The sequence below is a fragment of the Periplaneta americana genome, chromosome 16 (genome assembly GCF_040183065.1).
Source record: "Periplaneta americana isolate PAMFEO1 chromosome 16, P.americana_PAMFEO1_priV1, whole genome shotgun sequence".
Taxonomy (NCBI): Eukaryota; Metazoa; Arthropoda; class Insecta; order Blattodea; family Blattidae; genus Periplaneta; species Periplaneta americana.
The window spans coordinates 74,713,129-74,737,764 of NC_091132.1; the positions used below are offsets into that span (position 1 = coordinate 74,713,129).

At 36.2% G+C, this 24,636-nt stretch overlaps 1 protein-coding gene across 2 annotated transcripts in view; it reads left to right on the forward strand.

Moving 5' to 3' along the window:
- LOC138716443 (peroxidase-like) overlaps positions 1 to 24,636 on the forward strand; it is a 118,263-nt gene that overhangs the window by 67,467 nt on the left and 26,160 nt on the right. For both annotated transcript variants that reach the window (XM_069849540.1, XM_069849541.1), the window contains exons 5-9: positions 6,615 to 6,785; positions 8,151 to 8,315; positions 14,962 to 15,186; positions 17,310 to 17,437; positions 20,591 to 20,704. In XM_069849540.1, coding sequence (XP_069705641.1) covers positions 6,615 to 6,785; positions 8,151 to 8,315; positions 14,962 to 15,186; positions 17,310 to 17,437; positions 20,591 to 20,704 — 803 coding nt within the window. The remainder of the gene's footprint in view (positions 1 to 6,614; positions 6,786 to 8,150; positions 8,316 to 14,961; positions 15,187 to 17,309; positions 17,438 to 20,590; positions 20,705 to 24,636) is intronic.

Here is a 24,636-nt window from a genome sequence, read left to right on the forward strand (position 1 = left end):
TGAAATTAGAATAAATGTGCAAAATATGTCAATAACAACAAAATATATCTCCTCTATCGGAAAAACTACGAAATATGGACCAAAATTTAATTCAATATTGTTAAAAAACCTATTTGTGACTTGTTTCAGTTAATTTTTCAAACGTTTGGTAACGCAAATATTTCTGTATTTTCTCTATAAATATTGTGTACACTTAATTTTACTATCTCTAGACCTATGGCTAACGGGAAAGATAGATTTCTGTAAAAGACTGAAGCAAAGATTAAAGAATGTGTTGTGTTATGCACCGGAGGCTATATTTTGATGCGAAGAGATTTTCTGGGGGACCACAATGAATTTGGTGTGAATTGTTTGCAGAAAATGTGGTTCCTTACATTTAATGTGGACACGAAAATTCTGACTGTCTGATGAACAAATCATCGTACGGACAATAAAGAAACCATGCTCAGTTTATATGAGCCGTTCTAAACACGCGACATGACCACAGATGTTAAAGCGTGAATAAAATAAACTTAAAAAAAAATGCGCAGTAAGGTTAACATAAAAATTATCTTCGTACACAATGCACTCTATTAATTTGGATTGATTTATTAAAGGATGCATTCAAGACTAATTTAGAAAAATGTTAAACGAATTATCGTTGCACCAAATATGAATGTTCTCTGAATCAAATTATATTTTAATTATTTGCATGTAATAACATTTAAGAAATATGTTAATGGAATTATCATTGCACCAAATGAGTGGTCTCTGGACCAAAATGATCGCATTTTCATTATTTGGATACAATTTAAATTAAGTAACTTATTAAACAATTTATCCTTCTATCAAACACGATTGTTCCCTGGATCAAACGTCCTATTTTAATTATGTAATTACTTTATATTTATTTGTAACAAGTGCAGCGAAGCGCACGGGTACAGCTAGTAGTTTAAATAAAGTGAATATTAATTGCTAGTCTGCGCTGTATTTCACAGAATGGTTACTTCAACCCTCATTACCCATTCTTGACTTACACCACTTCTGCTCTGAACGGCTCATATTTTGATGATACTGGCATGTGACGTGTGTCAAGGCGAAGATAAAAAATTTTTGTGTTAAACGTAACATAATACATTTAATTGAGAACTTCTTTCACGAAACACCCAACGAATTTGACAACTTATTTCACGAAATATGCACCGAAATATTGGCAAGCTTAACACCGAAATCATCCATTTTATTTCACCAAGTTGCCCTCGGTAGCGTAGTTGGTATAGCGCTGGCCTTCTATGCTCGAGGTTGCGGGTTCGATCCCGGCCGAGGTCGATGGAATTTAAGTGTGTTTAAATGCGACAGGATCATGTCAGTATATTTACTGGCATGTCGAAGAACTCCTGCGGGACAAAATTCTTTCAATTCTGTAAATTTTGACCTGCTCACCCTTAAATTGAGAAATCTGCATTTGTCAGAGACTGCTGTGAGTTGGTTCGAATCCTACTTAAGGGAAAGACAACAATGTGTTGTATCCGGGAATCGAAGCTCTTCCTGGCTTAACATAACATCAGGTATACCACAGGGTTCGGTACTCGGACCATTGTTGTTCACAATATATGTCAATGATATTACATCTCTTGTAAGGCATTGTAACTATCACTTGTATGCTGACAATCTTCAATGCTACATCTCTTCCCGCTTAGAGCGAATAAATGACGCTATAGATACATTGAACGAAGACATTGACTCGATTGTGACATGGACAAAGAAATTCCATCTTAATGTCAATCCTGGAAAGACACAAGCAATTATATTAGGAAACAAACGGCAAACCGACGCTGTAAAGCACCTCGACATTTCCCCCGTTAAAGTAAGTACAGTGCATATCCCTTTCAGTTCTTCGGTAAAAAATCTTGGCATTCATATGGATAATAATCTCAACTGGGACATCCAAATCACAGAAACCTGCAGAAAAGTATATTCTATTATCCATGTGCTAAAAAGGATAAATGTTCATCTTCCCTCTTGCTTAAAAAAGTCCCTTGTGCAGACGCTTGTATTTCCCTATTTTGACTCTGCTGACATTTTACTCACTGACCTTTCCAGCGACAACAAAACGAAACTTCAACGTGCTCATAACTTGTGTGTACGTTTTGTAAGCAATATTCGTAAATATGATCATATTACCCCATCCCTGGAAACAATAGGTTGGCTTAAACTAGATAAGAAAAGAAATTTACATTCACTTCTCCTTCTCTTCGAAATCTTGAACTCTTCTATTCCTTCGTACCTGTCGTCTCGCTTCACTTACCTTTCTTCCCACCACAATCTGAACACACGCTCTCGCCATGAAACAATACTAACAATACCATCCCATCGCACCTCCTCATACTCATCCTCTTTCACAATAGCCCTGCCAAACTCTGGAATTCGTTACCTGTTAGCATCAGGGACTGTCGAAATAAAATTGAATTCAAACGCCAACTTACTGGGCACTTGGCCAGTAATTGAGACTCGTTCAGACATGGTTTCTTGTAAATAGTTCTCTTAATCTATCACAAAATATTTCAATATCCGGTAATTTCATTACTATAGATTTTTGTTATTGTAGGTTTAATTTGTAATTCAGTAAATACAAAAATATTCTTTGTCCTTAACTTCTATGATAAAATGTCTAGCTTTAATTAATCAGGTAATCTTGTCGTACTTTAATTTTTATTGTAATTGTAATTGTAAATTTAATGTTAATTTTAATTTTATTGTTCATATTATAGTTGTACTACCCTGGTAGAGGGGCAGAGAAGGCCTGACGGCCTTATCTCTACCAGGTTAAATAAATAAATACTAAATACTAAATAAAATTCCGGCACACCGGCGACGCTGATATAACCTCCGCAGTTGCGAGCATCGTTAAATAAAACATAATTAAGGATTATTTCACCAAAAATACGGTAAGATACAAATTCGTACTTTCACTTTAGTTCCTAATGCTACGTAATGTACAGTGTCAAGACGATTGTCAGTCTGAAAGGTTAAATAATAATAATAATAATAATAATAATAATAATAATAATAATAATAATAATAATAATAATAATGATAATAATAATAATAATAATAATAATAATAATAATAATAAGAAGAAGAAGAAGAAGAAGAAGAAGAATCCGGGTGTAGTTATAAATTGTTAGTATTTTAATGGAGATGAAAGTGCTGTACACCGTAGGATAAATAATAGGTCTAATGCCGCTACTCCGTCGTAAAGATAGAGTTCAGCCACTCGTACACAAAATTACATGAAGGACTCGGGACAAGTCGCTTCTTACACAAACCCGGAGATTCGTTCAAGTTGAGAACGCGGACTCGATCGGTGAAAATGCACGCTGTGGCGGCAAGAACAAAAGACTGTCGCATGCAATTGTTGCGTCAAGAGGTGGAACTAACCGCATTGCATTTGTTGTTACATCAGAGCCTGCGTGCGTTGCGTAGGCAGGAACTGTTCAGTGTCGGCTCGTCCTGAGTACATTGCACACACTTCCTCCTACATGATCCATTAGCGACTACAGCAATTTTAATTAAGCTGTCTTAGTATATTGTGCATTCCTGCTATTTGTAACTCATTGTGCCTAAAATTAATACTTTTTGTTTAAAATTTAATTACTATGGAATAAGGAACTGTTAAGACACTTTTGAAGTATTTGACTACTGTTGTTGTTCAGTCAACTGTCCGAAGACATGTTTGAATCTCGTAAGTGACGCCAATAAGATGTCACTCATGACGCAACTAAGTCAGGAGATAATGGGTAGGATGACCAGTTCCTTTTCCCCTCTCCATTCCCAGTTGATACGAGATACTTTTAGCCTTCGTATTGTAAACTGCTTTGAGACCTTTACAAATTATTCAAAATAGAGCTTTAAGAAATTTATTGGGTTTTCATTATTTGATTCCAGTTAAGTATATATATCAATTTTCTTTCGTCCTGCCAGTTGAATCAATTGTCAAATTAGGTGCTGCTATTTTCATGTACAAAGTTATTAAAAATTTAATACATATTAATATTATATTTCAGTTTAATAAAGATATACATACTTATTTAAAAAGACAGAAAGAAAATATTCTTTTTCCTCAGCATAGCTCAGTTACTTATGGAACGAAACGACTTAACCATTTTTAACAACTTTTAGCCAACTTCCTTTAGAATACAGAATTTTACCAAATTGCCGGTGTTTTAAGGATTGTTTAAAAACACGTTTTTGGGAATATTATTTATTTTAATTCTCTTTATGCCCAAAACTTTATGTTATCTTACTATTTGTTCTTATTTTGCTCTCTTTCTTTAATAAATTCTTGTGATATTGAATTTCAAGGAAAAATTGTTCCGGGGCCGGGTATCGATCGCTTAGCGCGCGAACGCTCTACCGACTGAGCTAACCCAGGAACTATACACGACACCGTCACAATTTTTTCCTTTACATCCACACATCTCAAGTGAGCTGACAAGACGCCAGAACTCAATTATGAGTGCACATAATACTCTGTGTGACTTAAATTGTGGCTTCTGTTAACGTACCTACAGTAACGAATGTCGCACCGCGTCTGAACATTTTGTCAGTAGTGGAGGGGGGGGACGGACGAAAACAGTAACCACCTGCGTGGCTGTTGTTCAACTGCACAGGTGGTTTCGGGACCAAGGAATATGCACCGACGCTCTGGAGTGAACAAGGCTCTGAAATCAGCTGCAAGGGTCGGTCCGGTTTTTCTGCCACTACTGTACATAATGAGATCAAAAGAGGTAGTTACATAAAAATTTATCTCATAAAATAAAAATAAACGTAGTGGAATACAAATTAATGTTGTTAGAATCAAATACGAATCACGCAAAAACAGAAACCGATAATTCAATAAAAAAATGTACACAGTAAAAATAAAAATAAACACACTGGAATATTTTTTTAGTATTAGATTACAAGTAAGTAGGATTCACATAATTAAACCAGAAACCGACAATTGAATGAAATGTACACAATAAAAAAATAGACTAATAATAAAAAAACAACACAGTGGGATAGGCCTACATATTGGTTAAGTGATAAATAAACACGATTTGCATGATTACACAATAAAAATAAGAAACAAAAAATAAAAATAAATAGGCCTACAGTGGAATACATTGCATTAAATATTTGAAACGCGTTAGGTCTGGCAACTAATCATAAGATGTATTTCTAATTTACATTTAAAATAAATTAAAGTTCGGCAGCCCTTGACTTCAGGCGGCAGAGAATTCCAGTGACGAGAAGTAGCAACAGTGAAAGGTGAAGAATAAAGAGATGACGTGTGGAGTGGTGTTTCTAGCGTGTTATATCGTGACCGAGTATTTAAGTTATGATAGCGAGAAAGATTGTGGAATCGGACAAATAATTAAAAGGGAGCAGAGGTGTGCAAAATTCGGTATAAGGGAGAAAGGGAATGTAACTTTCTCCTCTCTTTTAACTCGAGCCACAATAATTTATCGAAAAAAGGCAAATGTGATCGTAGTAGCGGACATTACAAATGAAACGAACACACGCATTATGAACACGTTGCAGTTTATGGGATAAATCCACCCTGAGATCACCGAATAAAGCGTCACAATAATCGAATTGTGGCATAATAAGAGTCTGTACAAGCGTCTGCTTTAATTTAGCTGGATTTATTGCTTAGTCCTATTTGTAAATCAGGGAATGACTGGCAGAACTTTTTTACAACTTTTCTCCAAGATTCGTATTTCACAAAGTTGTCGTACGGTACATAAATACTCGTTGTCCAAGGCTATATTTCATAATGGACACTCTACTGCACTCTAAATGTACGGTATACAGCAGCACCCTCACTATGTGAACGTGTTTACGTAACTAAACACGAAACGTACGTGAGCAAGAGGTCTGATCACTGTGATGGCGCAGCAGTTACTACGTATACGACTTTCCGCTGATGCCGGTCTAGCCCTGGCTGACTCACTCTGTATTTTCATATTTACTTGTTAAAGTAAGCCCAAATCGATGTCTGTACTTTTCTCAATGATTTAAAACTTCCTCTTTTCATTCACTGTTATTTCAGAAGTTATTTCCACATTGTTCTTCCAAAACTTGCTATTAGATACTTTATAAGTCCTTTATCTAAACAAAAGAGAATAACTGAGGCTCAGGACATAGATATAGCTCGAACGGAACCTGGCGAAGCTTGACCTTGATGGCGAAATCGGTTCTACGGGCGGTTAGGAGTGGAGGGGGTAACGCTTGTTCAGTCTCGCTTGCATCTCGTCACTGTAACATTGGCCGGTAGCCGACCCCACACTACACTACTGTTCCCTCCCTCCAAGCTTCACCAGGTTCCGCACGAGCTATAGTTATATTCCAGCAAACAAAGCCCACCTTTCTAGAAGGCGGTTACCTTCTTATATAAGGTTTATTTGAAGCAGTTTTTTTTTCATGAAAAATTTGTGAAAATGCACATAACCAGTTTGAAATGGACCGCCTCAAATATTCCCTGTCCTCTTGAGGCCTCCCTACGATTTGCAATCCCCTGGTCAGATGATCAATATCCATGCAAGACGTTGACAGCAATATGCACCAGTGAGCGTTGATATTCTGTACAGGTGTGAGCGAACTGCGAGTGAACCGAGCGGGATTCCCACTCCCGAACCCGCGGGTTGTGTCCGCTCATGTGCACCGAAATGAGGGACCACACGACCACGCTGTGTCGCTCATGTTCGCTGCCTGGGGACAGCTTATGGATCACGACCTCACCTTCACAGCGGAGACCAAAGGTATGCGCATTCAAATTAAATTTTATTAATGGAAAGATTTTTCTGTTGCAATACAACTTCAATTCTGTGAATAATTGTAATCTTACCGTGCCTGATACAGTTACTTATCCGAACCATAGATATAAAATTTCATGTAGAAGAATTTTAAATGTTCATTTTTATGTTAATGCAGTAATATTAAAATTAATCAATAAAGTAAGTTACAAAATAGACAGACAGACAGACACAGACACAGAGACAGAGACAGAGACAGAGACAGATAGATATAGATAGACAGACAGACAGATAGACAGATAGATACGTAAATAAGTAAATAAATGAATGAATGAATAAATAAATGAATAAATAAATTAACGAATGAACGAATGAATAAATTAATATTACCTTTAACTCTCCAGCAGTATCCTTAATATTTGCACCGTTTACAAAGGCGTTGAATAATATTTACTTTGTCAGAAATACTCAGACGTGATCCTTTTGTGACATGATGCCTTACCAGTATGCGGAGGCTTGGATTCTCGTCACAAAGACCACGTTGTACTCAGTGCTGTCATGGTAATTTTTCTCTTCATCATACGCCCCATGTGTTTTATTCTCCTCTCTATTTCTCCGACTGTCGTTTAATAATTTTTTTAATATTAAAGGAGAAGCAAAGAAATCGTTTTGTTTTACATTTTAATTGTGCAACAAGCTTGATTTAAAGAATACATCATGTAGCTCCACCGTAGATGCACACTTGTCACGATGAAGCTTGGAGTGTTTTTCAACCATTATTTTATATAATTCTGGATTCCCTGCAGAACTGGACAATTTTTGTTTATGAACATCAAACAAAATACACTAGAACAGCAAGAGATGATCTAAGATCTGTACAGATCTCCGCGTACAAAACTTATGCAGTCATATGCCGTATGACTCCGTACAGACAAAATTTTCTTTTCCCCATACGATTAATTAAAACAATTGTAGGTTCTCATACGATGTATGGCCCCGTGTGGCCTCCATGACAGCACTGATTGTACAGTTTCGCTGCTTTCTTTAGACTTAAACGCATTCTACTAAATCGGCGGAGCAATGTATTACTCGACCGAGGCGAGTGGAGACGCGGGCGTAATGTAAACTATCGCGATGACGCTATACGAACGCAGGAGAAGTACATGTGGCGCTCCGGGCTGCAGCATTCCACTGGCTTTGGTTGAGTAATACCCGCTATGATAAAATGTATTTGTATTTGCCTCTGCGAGTCCTTAATAGCTATGTCAATGTAAAGGTTAAAAAGTACTGGGAATAGGGGAAACACTGTCTCACTGCATTAGTTTATAAACTAAAATCAGGAGATACAGATGAAATTGATTTGATTCTCAGATCCCAGCGACCTGAGAGAACCGAGCTGCTGTGGGACGGGCAGGCGTCACCCGAACTGTCTGCCTGTAGCTCTGCCTCCCGAAGACCACTTCTACCGCCTCTACAAACAGACGTGCATGAACATGCTGCGGTCCCTAGCAGGCGTCAGGGACGACTGTCGCCTTGGTAAGCAAACTTAATACTTGTAAGATATCCTGATGGCCGGTTTCATCAAACTTCGTTATCATTATAACGTCTCGTTAAATAATTTAATGACACGTTAGTCAGTTTGTGTGTTTCACCAAGCATCGTTATTGCTAACACATCTTTAAACTCATTGTTAATTTATTAGGACCTATTCGTCGCATTAAAACAGTAACGATGCGTTAAGAAGTCAACAAAATGGCGGACGTATTCGATGCTGAAATTCTTTATTTATAACTTCAAAACAATGGCGAATTTATATGTGGTAATAACCAGACTTCTCATATTTGTCACAAAAGGTATATTGGATGGAATAGTTTCTCCTGGTACATTAATGACGTCAGTCAAAGGCACAAGCACGATACAAGAGCTCTATGAGTTCTGACTTACGTTAAGTACGAGCTCACGTTGTTACGTATATTTGTATGTCGACGAGTTCATTGTGACTCCGTTCAGTCATAGAGGAGGAGCACCAGGAGACAAATGCCGCCACCAATATCTACACTGTAGTTGTTTATTTCGAAATCTAGAAATTATTATTTTTGTGTAAGGAATGGTAACATATCAGAGTCTATATCTTTTGTAATTGTAAGAGTAGTTATTTCAGTAAATAAGTGTAAATGATTGTTGGATATATTATGTATAATAGGCCTACTTCTGTTGTATATCAATTATCAAATTATTACTTTTGAAATATAATTGTATAATCAATGGCGTGGCAAACATATTGTGAAAACCATTAAAATGAAGTTACAGTATTGTCATTAGAGATGAACAACGATCGAGAAAACGAGACAGCGCCCGCAAAGCCGAAAACCCGCACGACAATGTTGTATTACGTCGCGTCCTTGACGTAAAGACTAGTTTTGAGTCCGAGACTCGATATTGTGATCAAGTCCCGAAGTCAGCAGTTGTTTATACCTGACTGAACTTTTATCTACCTTGGCAACTGTTATATATGTATAAACAATCAAGTTGTTATTTGAAACATCTCTACCTTTCAGTGTTTAATAATCCGTTCCCCAGTCTTTATTTAATTACTAGGCCCTTATTAAAAGGCTAGGAATTTTCTTTCCATATGTTTAAGATCAAGTGTGCAATCTCAAGTAAAAATATATTAATGTCATGTTTTATGTTTCTTAGAATTGCAAATTTATTTGAGATTTTTTAATTCATATAACCATAGGTAATGTCATATAATAGAACCAGAACATTTTGATAACTAAGATACTGTTCTGTTTTGTCTTTTTGTCTCATTTAAACATTTATAATGTTATTTATTTCAATTATGTATGTTATTCAAAGTTACGAAATCTTTCCACGCCGACCAAATGCTATTTCGAGAATGACGAGCGAGACTCGAAGCGCAGCGAGAATGACGAGCCGAGACTCCAAAGACAAATGCAGCGAACACAGCGAGCGAGAGCGGCAGTTAGTTTTGTTCATCTCTACTTGTCATGATATACTTCATTATTTACAATCACCGTAGGCCTACTGTACCGCCTACTGTACCACCGTGCCAGACATTTGAACTCCCTCCGTACAAGGCTATATTTCTCGTTAAATTCAGTGTGACTAAAATGCGAAACCTGGTAATAACACTCGGAATAATGATACTGAAGATTTAATTGATAAAGAATTCCACGAAACTTACACATTAAGAAAATTAGTACCGTAGTAAGAATGATACTATAATAACCTGTATATAGGTTAGAATACGACAGGAATCACCCACTTATCAATATTTGTTAGCACAGATCTTGCGACTAGCTTTTCATTTGAAATAAGACGATGTTTGTAATATCTTGGTTGCCTCTCTCATGTCCGAACATTGCAGGACACTATTAAGCACATCCGTGGCAGAAAGTGCAGTTTCACAAAGATATGTGGCGGAAAAACAAAGTTTTCATAATCGAAACGTTTTGAACAAATATGTTTGCCACGCCATTATACAATTGTATTTCAAAATTAATAATTTGATAATTGATATGCAACAGAAGTAAGCCTATTATACTTAATATATCCAACAATAATTTACATTTACTTATTGAAATAATTACTATTACAATGCTATGTCATGCAAGTTTGGATAGGGACGATCTGGATCTGCGCTTTTCGACACAATCATGAACATTATTCTCCTAAGAATATTTCCGCTATAAAATATTTATTCATGAAAAATGTTTAGAAAAGTAAAATGACAAATTCTAGGAGAATATAATTCGCGGCCCGGCTTAATTGATGCCAGGGCTCGGCAGTTGAGAAACACTGATATAGAACACAAATAATTTTACAAATTTATACTTAGGGCAGGAAACAGTTTTAATGAATCGCAAGAACAATTTTTGGAGCATGTCAATACACTGGGGAGCTTTATCTTTCCCCGTGATGTAAGACATCGGTCCGCAGTTACCCTTTGTGGTTGGCTGGATCGCCCGTATTAATTATGCAGTCAGCCAATGAGAGCGTCGAGCAGTTATCGACAGCACACGACGCGCTAATTGACGCCTGCGCCCGGAATAATTATCGATCCGCAACACACACAACAACCCCTTACCCCGAACAAACAAGCAGAACAGCATCCTGCGCGCTTCTGCTACCCGCATGACGCGTAAACACGACAAGGGAAGATTTTTGCTCGAGTATGCATCGTGTTTACTGCTTACCGAACCCCCGATCTCACCCTCGCGGTCGTCTTGAGATCGGCGCCGGTGACGCGGGTCGCCCGACGTCGGCCGCTTCTTGAGGTGGGGTGCGTAGGGTTTGTTGGTGGGGCGCCGTGCTTGTGCGGGCCAGGGCGGCAGGCGGGGCTAGGAGGTGGCGGCCCGGTGAGAGCCGCTCTCGCTTTCTGCTCGCCGGATCCCTGAGGGGCGAATACTGGATGACGTGGCGCATCTCCTCCCCTGTGCGCGGCGCGACACCGCACAAGGATCGCTCGGGGAGGGGTCCACTCCCCCGCACCCCACTTCAGTGTCGTAGTAAGGTGTGAGATGAGTGACGCAGAATGGCGGGTCAGGAGTCCGCGATTCGACTACAAGAACTTCCTCAACTCTGCTTGCTATCTCCATCAGTAAGGTGACAAATCGTAATAAATTATATTATTAAATATTCCAGTGCGCTCTTGGTTTGTAGTATAAAATATATCTTGGAATACAGTATTCGAAGTAATGAAAATGTAGAGGAGGGGTAAGAATTTTCCTTCATATGTCAAGATTTTGTATTGCATGGATTTGGACCAAATGGTTGATCCGTTCCTGCCTCTGTCCAGCAGTCATTTTAATGGTCGTCCCTGACATTTTGTTCCCTATCTTCGATCAGTAAGGTGACAAATCGTAATAAATTATATTATCAAATATTCCAGCGCGTTTTTGGTTTCTACTACAAAATAGAACCTGGAATACAGTATTCGAAGTAATAGAAATATAGAGGAGGAAAAAATTTCTCCTTCACATATCAGGATTTTGAATAATAATAATAATAATAATAATAATAATAATAATAATAATAACGCTTTTCATGGATTTGGACCAAATGGTGGATCCGTTCCTGTCTCAGTTGTCCAATAGTCGTTTCAATGGTCGTCCCTGACATCTTGTTCTTTTATCTTCGATCAGTAAGGTGACAAATCTTAATGAATTGTATTCTCAAATATTCCAGCGCGCTCTTGGTTTGTACTACAAAATAGAACTTGGAATACAGTATTCGAAGCAATGGCAATATAGAGAAGGAAGAAACTTCTTCACATGTCAGGATTTTGTATAATCATCATCATCATCATCATCATCATCATCATCATCGTAACAACACGTTTAATGGATTTGGACCAAATGGTTGATTCGTTTCTGTTTCAGTTATACAGTAGTCGTTTTAATGGTCGTCCCTGACATCTTATTTCCTATCTACGATCGGTAAGGTGACAAATCGTAGACTAATAAATTATATTATCAAATATTCCAGCGCGTTCTTGGTTTGTATTACAAAATAGAACCTGGAATACAGTATTCGAAGTAATGGAAATATAGAGAAGGAAGAAACTTCTCCTTCACAAGTCAGGATTTTGTATCATCATCATCATCATCATCATCATCATCATCATCACACTTTTCATGGATTTGGACCAGATGGTTGATCCATTTCGGTCTCAGTTGTCCAGTAGTCGTTTCAATGGTCGTTCCTGACGTCTTGTTCCCCAAGGTTGGCAATTTTTCATTATTATTGGGAGACGATCTCTTGGCACCCGTTGGATGTGTTCAAACACTTATTTTTGTATTTTATCTTGCTCCGTAGCGAGAGTGCGCTAATGCAACTCACAACAAATTTGCTCCTTAACGGCCCGATGCAACCCGCAAGACATTGGGGATATAAAGTTTGCATATCATAGTTCTTTATTTATTTAATCTGATAGGATTAAGGCCATAAGGCCTTCTCTTCCATCCCACCAGATAGCACATATAAATACAAAAAAGAAATACAGACGCTGGTGAAAATAATACAAATTAAATTAAAGGCCTATAGAGGGTCAACAGGGTCAAAAGAACACTATAGAACTCTCATCGAGCTAATACAAGAAAAAAAGATAGAAAAAAAGAGATAGCAATGATGATAGTGATAACTGATAATAATAATAATAATAATAATAATAATAATAATAATAATAATAATAATAATAATAAATACATTACATATTAATTGTCAATTTTACAACAGCATAGTTACAATATTTACTATATGTCATGGGTTAAGCCGAAGTTGCGCAACCTGACAGGTGTTCAACAAGCAATTCCATGAACTAGAATGTGTTTTTTTAATTTAAATTTGAATTTTAATATTTTCCGACAGTCTCTGACATGGTCAGGGAGAGAGTTCCAGAGGCGTGGAATAGATATGCTGAAAGATGAAGAGCAGAAGAATGTTCTGTGCAGAGGAATAGAGAGAAGGTACATGTTCCGGGTTCGAGGTAGTGAAAGATAAATAAAATGAGATGCTAGGTAAGAGGATGTGGAGGTGTGGATGATTTTAAATAGTAATAAGAGAGAGAGTTGAAGAATCTTCTTTCTTTAAGTGGACTCCAAGACAACAATTCTAGTGACGGTGTTACATGATCGAATTTTCTAATGTTACAAACGAAACGAACGCAGATATTGTGAACACGCTGTCGTCTATGGGCAAGATCAGTATTTAGATTCGTGAATAGAGAATCGCAAAGTGGGGCATCACTAAAGTTTGGATCAGGTTCTTTTTAAGGCTGAGAGGTAAAACTTTGGTTAAGTATCTGAGGGAATGAATTATGGAAAAAGTTTTCTTACATATGTAGGTCACTTGACTTTGAAAATTTAAATTTGAATCTAAATACACCTCTAAATTTTTTACTGCCTTACTATATGTAATTGTGTAATGTTACGCAGGCCTGTTACTTTAAAATATTACTAGTGACTTGAGGAGCGAATGCTGCTGCATTTATTTTCTTGCACTGGTTAAGGTATTTATTAAAAACTAAAGGTCCTTGTTTCATGATTGATACAGTCAAAATGAAAGCTGACCAAGTGCAAAAAAACAAAGTTCTGAGGAAGCTAACAAACTGACCCATATATTTAAATGTGAGGAAGTAAGAATTAATTCAACTTTATTATAGTAAACTGTATGCCAATAAGTTGTACTTGTAACATTTTCAGGTCATTATTCACATAAAACTGAATAATGTACAGTTTTTTTTAGTTTTCTAAAAAATTTGCTTTTTGCACTTGGTCAGTTTTCATTTTTACTGTATCGATTATGCTAAGATGAATTTTAACATGCGGTGACATACGATTAGGGTCTATATGAAATCGAACAACTACCTGCTACAGGGTTGTTTTCGATCTCTGATAACGAATTTGAATGACGTCATGTGTGTCAGGAATCACGCCGATAGCTGAATTGCGTCGAGAGGCGACAGACCATTAGTGAGTGATTTCATAGTCAGAGTGCACGGTGTATCACAGTAGCAATGCCCAAGAAAATCGAGCCTTTTGGGAGAGGTACACAACTCTTTCAAATGCCAAGTACAGTTACGTGAAAATCATAGGAGCCTGAAAATCACGTGGTTTCGTTATTTACAAGAAAGGCATCTTATGGGTACCTAATAAGACTGGTAAAGTTCGGATGACATTAATACCAGAGTGAAAAAAGCAAGCAAATCCGCCCCCCGTCACAAGTCGCCGCACCCCACGAGATGATACAAATTAATGCCATTCGAGCTTTACCAATCTTATTGAGTACAGAGAAGATGCCTTTCTTGGAAATAACGAAATAACTGTACTTGGTATTGGAAAGGGTCGTAATGTACCTTGAACTCTCCACGTGATTTATAGTGATTCTACGAATTTTCTTTCATCTTTTCTTATATTGCACCATTTCTTGCTTTCATATTCTTTCTTCTTTCTTTCTTTCTTTCTTTCTCTCTTTCTCTTCCTTCTTGTTTATTGTTTCGTAGCTTTTTATCTTATATATTTTCGGTTTTACGTTCTTTTCTTCTTTTTCAAGTCTTACTTTCTTTACTTCATTCTTTTCTTCCCTTCTGTTTCTATTATTCCGCTTTTCTCTCTCCTTTTTCTTCCATAATTACATTCACAGCCGCTCTGTATTGCAGGTCCTCGTGTTCAGACCAATACTGCTACCGCATACATAGACGGCAACTTCGTGTATGGGCCCAATGTGCGCCTGGCGGACGAACTCCGTCTCTTGAAGGGAGGCCGTCTCAAGACACTGCCTGCGTTCAGCGACCTGGGCCTCAAGGAGCTCATGCCTCTCAAGCTGCAGTTTCCGGATGATGGCTGCATCCGTTCTAGTCCTGATATTTACTGTTTCCTTGCAGGTAGTATCGTCGCTTTCCATTTGCCTCTGACAAATATAAGACCATTATAAAACGAGTTTATCGAATTTTATGTTTAATATTTCACGGACGTAATATTCCAACTATTCTATTCTAGGTTGATAAAACATTATTAACCCAACCTATCTCTAACATATTTATGTGGCAGTTTACATCGTTATTTATATTAGCCTAGGAATCTAAAATTAAGAGTTATTATTATTACCGGTACTGTTACTGCTAGTATTCGTTTAAAAGCTCACATTGTATTTTAAAATGCTCATTTTCCACTAGGAATGCCTTTATTTGCAATGTAACCCTCAAGCTAGGCACATTCCCAAACCCACACCGGCTGACTACACTAAGGTGTCGAGGCAACACCTCTCGTCCCTAGGCCAGCCTCCTCCGTGCATCGCCAGCCGGCGATCGGGGAATGCTATGTAATGATGACGAAATGGAAAAATGGTGACATATTATCTGTGTCTTCCTGGAAGTAATAGGGCCTATTTCAGTGGAGAGAGTGTTTTCTTCAATGAACGTGATGTGCACAAACCAAAAATCGAAAATAAGTTTAGAAACTGTTCGAGCCATGCTTGCTATCGTAATCAACTTGAGGATGACCTGTAAGGAATTTGCTGTACATTTGGAAATCTTGTTTAAAAAATCACTCTTATAAAAATACCAGTACCTAGTTTAAGTAGGCCTAATGGATAAGTAGAATGAGTGTTTTTAACAAGTAAATAGAATGAATCTTTTAATTCTTTATATTGCGTAAAACATAAGTGAATGACAAGCTAACAGAAATAAAGCTAAAAGTGGTTTCTTCATATGTCGATATACATATATCTGTCCCCGGAAATTGTGAAAAAAAAATCTGGTCACGTAACTTAAGAGCTAAAGAGTATTTACGCAGTTGTGAAAAGCATTCCTTTAAACTCTTATCATTTAACAAATTTTGTTCATTATCATGACGTTTTACAGATATTTAAAATTCAATGGCGGTTATCTTCATTACTCATATAATTTCCTGATTTACAGCAGCTACTTAAATTTATGTCTACAGACCTCAACGCAATGTGAAATAACTTCCTGAAGATCAGAGGCATTTTTGTAATGACTTCATGTCCCTCCTTCGGATCCTGAATTTTTGGAATTTAAGGGGTTAGGTACACCTTATAGCAGTAAAATTTTGGAAATATTCAACTTTTTTTTTTCTCCATTACTGTATCTTGTACAATAATGAAAATTAGTACGTGTAACACTGTCCTGTTATATGAAGAAAATATTTTTACGATTTAAAAATTATTTACATTCTTTTTCTTTTTCCAAAATTCAGTTCACTTTGCAGTGATGAAGATTTTCCCACATAACTCAAGAACTATCCAACATTCTGTGATGAAATTCTTTGTGTGTATTTATGCATGTCATATCTACAACATGGTGCAAAATCACTTCTCTCTCTTTGATATATTTCTGATAAAAAATAAAAAAAATATTATTTATTAAGGAATGTAGTTGAAAGAGCATGATATTGTACACATGAGTTTCAGCAATAAAATAAAAGAGAGAGAACATAAAAAAGTTACAAAGTTTGAGTTATAAGGGAAACGCTTTACCACTGCATAGTGAACTGCCACCATTTTAAATTAAAAAAAATGTATAAATAATTTTTTTTTAAATCGTAAAGATATTGTTTTCATATAGCAGAAGGACAGTGTTTTAGACATACCAATTTTCATTACTGTACAAGATACAGTAATGAAGGAAAAAAATGTTGAATATTTCCAAAAAATTTACTCCTGTAAGCTGTACCTAACCCCTTAAACAGTGCCGGAAGATGGTACTGTCGATATTGGATGTCCTATCGGGGTATAGTCTACTCATTATAGGCTCCACTAACATCTAGATATATCATTCTGACGCTATTTACACGAGACAAGACTGAAATAAGGATAACAAGTTGCCTATACTTCCAATTATTTGCTTATTCCAATAGTTTTACACGAATTGGCTTCTTTCAGTGTCTGCTATATTAAAAACACGATACATTAACATACTTTAAATAAAGTATAGCAAATATAATTGAGTGTATTTTACTATACATAAATATATACCAATTGTTACAGGTGATAACCGTGCAAACGAGAATATGGCTTTGGCCGTGCTGCACACGATGCTGGTGCGAGAGCATAACCGCATTGCTGCCGAATTGAGCGACATCAATCCTTTGTGGGACGACGAGAAAATCTACCAGGTACGTAACGAGTACAGGATATAATCACAGTAATCCTCAGTCTACTGCCAGCAGCCTAATCATAGTTAACCTATTTCTCTCTTATAGAGGTGGTTCCGAAGGCTAGCACAACAGCTTAATGTGCCTTACCACTCCTAGATCGCGCTCTTGTAGATATAACTCACTTCTATGGTACTTTCTGTACATTTAGTGACACTTCCAGAATCCACACAGGCTTTGTCAAATTGACTACCGGGTTTTTCCCGAAGGTAAATAAATAGACTACCGGAGCATGGTGCCGACCTTCGAGCATTAAAGTAACTAGAGAGGGCGTTCGATACTACTCTACCGAGTGAACGTGGCACCAAAGAAACAGCGCTGTCCGATCAGCTGATGTTGGGCAAAACATTACCCAGTGTACTTTACATACAATGTATTACGAGTATTATGATAGCATATCCTAGAATGTATTAAGCTCAATAACTTTCGTAGATCCTAATTTAACAACTCGCTAGTTTTATTGTAAATACTGCTAGCTTGTTTAGTACCTAGTACAAAATGAAGTATCCTAAACATTTGTTCACTTAAAAGCCCCCCCCCCCCACCCCGCAACGAAAAGGTTAAGGAAACAAAACGAGTTACACGCAACAGTCTTGTCTTGTTTCTGAGCGTGAATCATTGAAATATTATATACAGCTTAAATAATTTACCTTATGGTGCATTCTCAAGCTTCTGTTATGACTGCTTTAAAGTTATTCTGACACAATTATTAACCAACATAAATCATAATAGGTGTTTACATTACAGGTATGGTTTAAAATGCATTAAAAAGGGTTTAATAAAAACAATAATTACAATTAATTATTACCGACACTGTTTTAAAATATAATAGTAATAATTATACTTACACAAAAAAGTTATTCTATCCAGTAGGGCCTAATAGATATCAAACAGTGTGCACAAGATACAAATTATGACAGGCCAAAAAAAGTTAAATATATGTATTCATATAGGCTCTACTGTGATAGAATTACAGACACTCGTTAAGGATGTCATGGTATCGATAAATTATAATTATTGGTTAGAATAGGCTTAAACCCCAAATATTAAGTATTAAACGCAATGTGCACTAGAGACAAAATATAACAGAACCAAAAAGTTAAACATAAATATGGGCCTTACTGTAAAAGAATTACAGACACTCGTTAAGGATATCATAGTACATGGGAAAAATTGGTACTATAGCCTACGCCCAATACTCACCTCAAGCTATTAGGTATTAAACACAATGCGAAAATATAACAACCAAAAAGTTAAATATAAATAAGAAGCCTATAGGCCCCACTGTGAAATATTATAGACACTAGTTAAGGACATCATAGGGTAATTTGAGGTAGGCCTAGGCCTATTTGTTTAATTTTCTGTATTTGAAACACACATCATCGTGCTTCGAGACTTGGGACCCGATACAATAAGTTTACTGTGCATGTACTATAGGTTGTTGACTCGCTGCTGGTAGCGAAAGGTAGAGATGTGTTGAGGTAACAACGTTGCTATCTAGAATAGAGTACGGTAGTATGGGAAAACACACACAGATATGTAATTCTGAAAGTAAATATACATTACACAATGACAATGTCAAAAATGTCAAAAGAATGTAAAAAACATTTATTCTCCTGTATTTTATAAGCATTTGTGTTTAATTATACACAGTGTTAATGGTGGAAATAAACATGCAGCAATTTTAATTTCTTCATTTATCCTATTGGTCGTCTTTAGGAAGTGCAGTTACAGTACCGAATTGCAGTGTACTACAAGATACATTTTCAGTGTCTTAGACGTAAATATTTTTCGGTTATCTGCCAAATCAACAAAATTGGATCAAGTATCCATAAATAAATGTATATTAAACAAAAAGAGTTAATTAATTCTTCCAATCACCCCTGAAATTCTACACCCAAATTAAATCTTAATCCAACATCGAGCTGCGTTCTACGTCGCATGACGTGATAGGAGCAAAACGAAAAAACCTAACATCATTGCAGTCTCTAAGAGAAAGTCCTTTATTTTCGGGTGACTATGTCCACTAATTTGCGTTTTATATTACACAATGTTCCATATCCGTTATTTTTACATAACATTGATTTCCACTTCTGTTTTACACGTTCAGTAACCGATGTACTTAATGTTTCATTAATTCTGTGTGTCATTTCTTCAACTAATTTGAGGGCTTCCGCCATCTCTTGTTCTGACTTTTCTAACCGTGTAATAGTTTCAGACACAGTTTGAAAATAGGTTTGTATAAAAACCAAATTATTCGTCAGAACCTTCAAATCCAGAGCGTTTTCCTTTGCGTATTTATTGGCATTCATTCTACAGTACCCCACCCACTGTACGCTTTACCACTATATTCAGTAAGCCGTTATGCGGTTTGCCCACTGAACTGCTCTATTGGGTCCGAAGTCTCGAAGCCTGCACATCATACATCCCGTAAAAGACGAGACAATCCGTCTTCTGGCGTAGGTGTCCGGCATCCCCGTAATGTTTGTCGGAACGCTCGAAAATCCCATGTTTTAATCAAGCTTTATTTAATAAAATAAAAATCAATAATTTTTTCTAACTGATGTTTAGTTCATATAGCCTATTAATGTTGAAAGTATTGTTTTGATTTGTATAGCTAAATGTTTGCAAATGTTTGATTTTGAAATCAGCAAACATTAATGAACTATGTGTGAAAGGCAAGCTACTGTTAGACAGAAAAATAAGTACAAAGTACTATCAAGTGACGTAAATAAATTGACATGAATAAACATTTTTAAAGACAATAGTGTTCTTTTTTGTTAACTCCCTTATTTTAGTCTTACTTAATACATTTTTAAGTAACTCTAACTTCAATTTCCTTACAACTTTAACAACTAATTGTGGCTCAATATTCTTATATATAACCCCTTCCCCCGAAAAAAGCATAAAAATAGTAATTGCTTAAATTAAATTTTATTTTTAATTTTAACAGTGCATATGTTATTAATTTTAGTGCTTAGGCTATATCCTAGTTTTTAAGTGCATAAATGCATATTTCGCCGTTTTTAGTCCGTATGAACCCGCTCCCTAAACTGCTATTATGCTAAATATTACAGTTGTGAAACAAAACTAGACAGGTTGTGACTGTTGCAGGAGACGAGACACATCGTGGCGGCGCTGGTGCAGCACATTACCTACACCGAATTCCTACCCATGCTGCTCGGCAAGGAGTCTGTTGAAAAGTACGACCTCGTGCCCACACAAGACGTACGTATGTTATTCTTATAGCACAGTCTAGTATATAGTCACGAAGCTCAATACGTAGTAAATATGCAACTGTAGATAGTTGCTAACCACTAGGATCGCTACTATCGCCTCATTACAGACAATGCGAAATAGTACCTGTAAAGTCTATTGCTTCTAGTACCCTCATGCTTATAGCATGTCACGTAACTCTGAGCGATTCTCAGATTGCGAACTAGAAAGAATCAGATTACTTTTTTCATAATTTTATTGATTTTTCCAGTTTTCATTTTCAATTATTCAAGAGAATTTTAAACGAAAACCAAGGATATACTACAAATATGCTTTCAATGTATCCTAACAGCTTGAGTGGAGCTTTGTTAGAGATAGTTTCATTGAGAGCTCTGGTAATGAGCAGAGCTAGGAAATTAGTACCAAAACTGTTAAGTTGTGAGAGCTTGGACTATATCTCTACCGGTACCTAATGAAAAGTATTAACGCAACTCTCAATGTCAGTGACCAGAACTACAAACACATAGGCTACAACCGAGTGGTAACCAAAATGTGCTCCAATCGTACACGGCCTTAGGAAAAGAAAATAATAAACGAATAATATAAAAAAAAAACAATGATTTGTAATTATAAACTTTGTAACTCCCAATCTAAAATAATTTACCAATACATATAAAAATAACATAAAAAGTAGACAATTATGATTCTAGCCTCATTATAACAAATAACAGTGAACATTTTCATTTTATCAAAAGAAATACTCCTTATATGTTCAGAAAAAATAAAAACAGTATTTGTACTCTGAAAATATTTGCTTTAAGTCACAAGACGTTACAGGAGCAAATCTGAAATATGATACAGTATTTCTTACTATAATCAGGTGAACAAGTACTTTGTGAATCTAGTATGTATCTCGTATGTGACACGTAATATTAAACCCATAATATTGTTTTCAAGAAAATTGTTCGTTTCTATTGTAATGGCAGCAAGGAAGTTCGTATCGTAATGCCGATGTTGAACTTGGACTGTAACGCAACTGAATGCATAGCAGCACGAGACGTCAACATTTAACGAAGAATAATCCGGGAAAAAATAAACGTGTTACATACTCCTGTTTGCATAATTATTAATAACAGATGACTTCAATTTTTTTGGAATCATGCGTAATATCAACATTACGTAAATAACGCAATAATAACAGAATAGCTCAATTTGTTCATAACCTAAAATATTAATATAAATTAACAATATTCTTCAAACTATTCACGATTCTACACAGCTCCACAGAATGCCACTATGCGTTGTTTATGTGAACTTACTGTGAATCGTCTGTAGCGAGCGGGAGCAGTGCGAGGTGCGGATGGACATCTATACTCCTCGCTGTACTCAAATGAAATCTATTGTTTTAGTACGAACTTCCTCTCTATGGTGGTAACAGTGGCGATTACTCCATGAAGGAAATGGAGGATAATCCTACAGTTTAATTTCGTCCCTCTGAGGCTAGAAAACATTTCAATTACAGATTTTGATTTTTAATGCTTCCCGACGTAATAATTTTCTTCAAACTTCCACTTTCTGTCGTGAGTTGTCGCCACTGCACATCTCAGATCTTTGAAAAACTTTCCGAGGAACCATCCAAATATCTTACAACAAACTGTTTTTTCTAGCAATGAAGTTGAGGACAGGGGAGAGTGCGGAGGGCGGTTATGGCTTGACTTTAACCGCGTTTGAGGATGTGACCGTCTATCCTACAGCGCATGCGTTATGTCCAGACACTCCCCCACTCTTCCTACCGTTGCTTACGAGATTATACAAGCTGGCGCATAGAGCTTGAAAAACGAGTCTGAAGTGGTTCCCTCGTAATGCCAATTCCGCCGCTCGGAGCGCTGTTCTGCCCTATATATTCATAGCAGAACACTTAAAAGACATTGACATTTGGGACATTTAAAGGACTCATCATTGCTTATTAAATGCTTCGTACAATATTTTATGGACAATAGACGTAATTTGCAAACTTCTACTCCTCAATTATATTACAACAAAAGGCTGTCATTCTTGATATTAAAACATATTACATATAAACTGAGGGACTGTCTGCTCTGTACTTCAGCTCATACACCAAACATTTCCGGAAATAAATTAACTTGACATCTTACATATACGCACTATAGCCTACCCTTTTCACCTAATATTATTAATATTGTTATTAAATAAGATATTGCAACTAATTAAGGTACTGCATTATCTTTAATTTCCTTGAATTCACAATTACGCATTTGCAAGAAGGCCTAACTTTTCCCTCTCTTTTTTAAAAAAAATACGGACGTCACAATAACTGAGAAGTATAATTATTGCGCGATTTTTTCTTGCAGTGGTGAAAACATTTCTATAGGCCTACTGATTAATCTATTGAGCATAGTAATAGTAAACGCTGTAGTATTTTAGTGCGTGTACGCTTACTTAGCTCTTGTAAAACGAAATTTTCACTTTCACTTTCAACGGAACACTCACTTATATTCAGTTCTTGTATCTTGCAGTAAATTATCCATTTGTGATCATCTTTCCAATATAACCTCCCATTGAAACGACCACTTAAAATCATGAGCTAGAATTTATTATTTTAAAAACATTTCCACGTACATACTGTTATAATTGTTATGAACCACAATACAAAAGACAACACTGTGAAATTGGATTAATTTACCAAGATCAACATCAATACCGGTAGTATAAAATCACATATAGGCCTAGGCTATATTATTTCATTACTTTATGGTATTAATTAGAAGGATTAATTTTGAAGAATTTACAAATATGCTGAAATAATTTATGACACCTCTTATAGAAATGTAAAAATATGTATGTACATTTTGAAACAATGGGTATAGCACCACTTGAAAATGTTGAGCATTTTAACAGTAACTTGTAAATTGTTCCATCACGTTGTCTATAGTGTTCATTTATTGTAGCACTTTTAGAACGAACGTGGTTCACATACATAAGAAGAAATGACGATGGAATGAGTCGAACACATACAGTTTTCTTTAATTTTTAGCAAATGATGAAGTTGAATATATACTGTTACTTCATATCCTAACATAAGTAGAGTTGCCACCATAGATGTAACACTTGAAATGAATATAAAATAAATTAATGTATTGGTAATGATACAAGAATAAAAAGAAATTAGGCTAGACATAACCTCACAAAATTACAAACACATGCTAAAACAAAACAAAAAAAAAAAAAAACTTTACGTATCCGTATATAATAAAACTAGATATTCCAGATATAATTTGTTTCACACGATAACCACCTCAGCCTATTTCGGCAGCAGCCATTATTAGTTACAGTTTGAGGTGCATTACCTAATCTCATACTAACCTTGTTAAGTTCTCTAACCTAATTCACTGATAATTACGTAACAATACACAGGTCTAAAATACAGACAAATACACATTAATTACCTAATAAGTACAGCATGAAGATAATTCATTACTTTTGTCGGTATTTTCTAAAAGAGAAAGGGAAAACAGTACCAACATTATCTTCAATGTTTACATCACGTCATTCACATTTTCATTAGGCCTATATCAGTCATGCTTGGTAAGTGAAACAATGCATGACATTATTTTACATTTCGGGTCACATCATTCGAGAGTCGGAAAATGCAATTCGCCACTTTTAACATAGCATTGCTTGTTATATGAGAGAACTTTGACATTTACCTTAACCTATAAAGATACGACCTGTTGGTACCGAGTTCTTCACATAGCAAAACACAGACAATTTTCGAATATAACTTAGCTGAACAAACTTCAAATAACACTGTAATATGCTTGGAATATTTATAATATTCGTACTCAATCAGTAATGCACAATTAATCGAACTATTTTCACGATGCACAATGCTTTGTAATGGTACTATTCATCATTTCATAGGG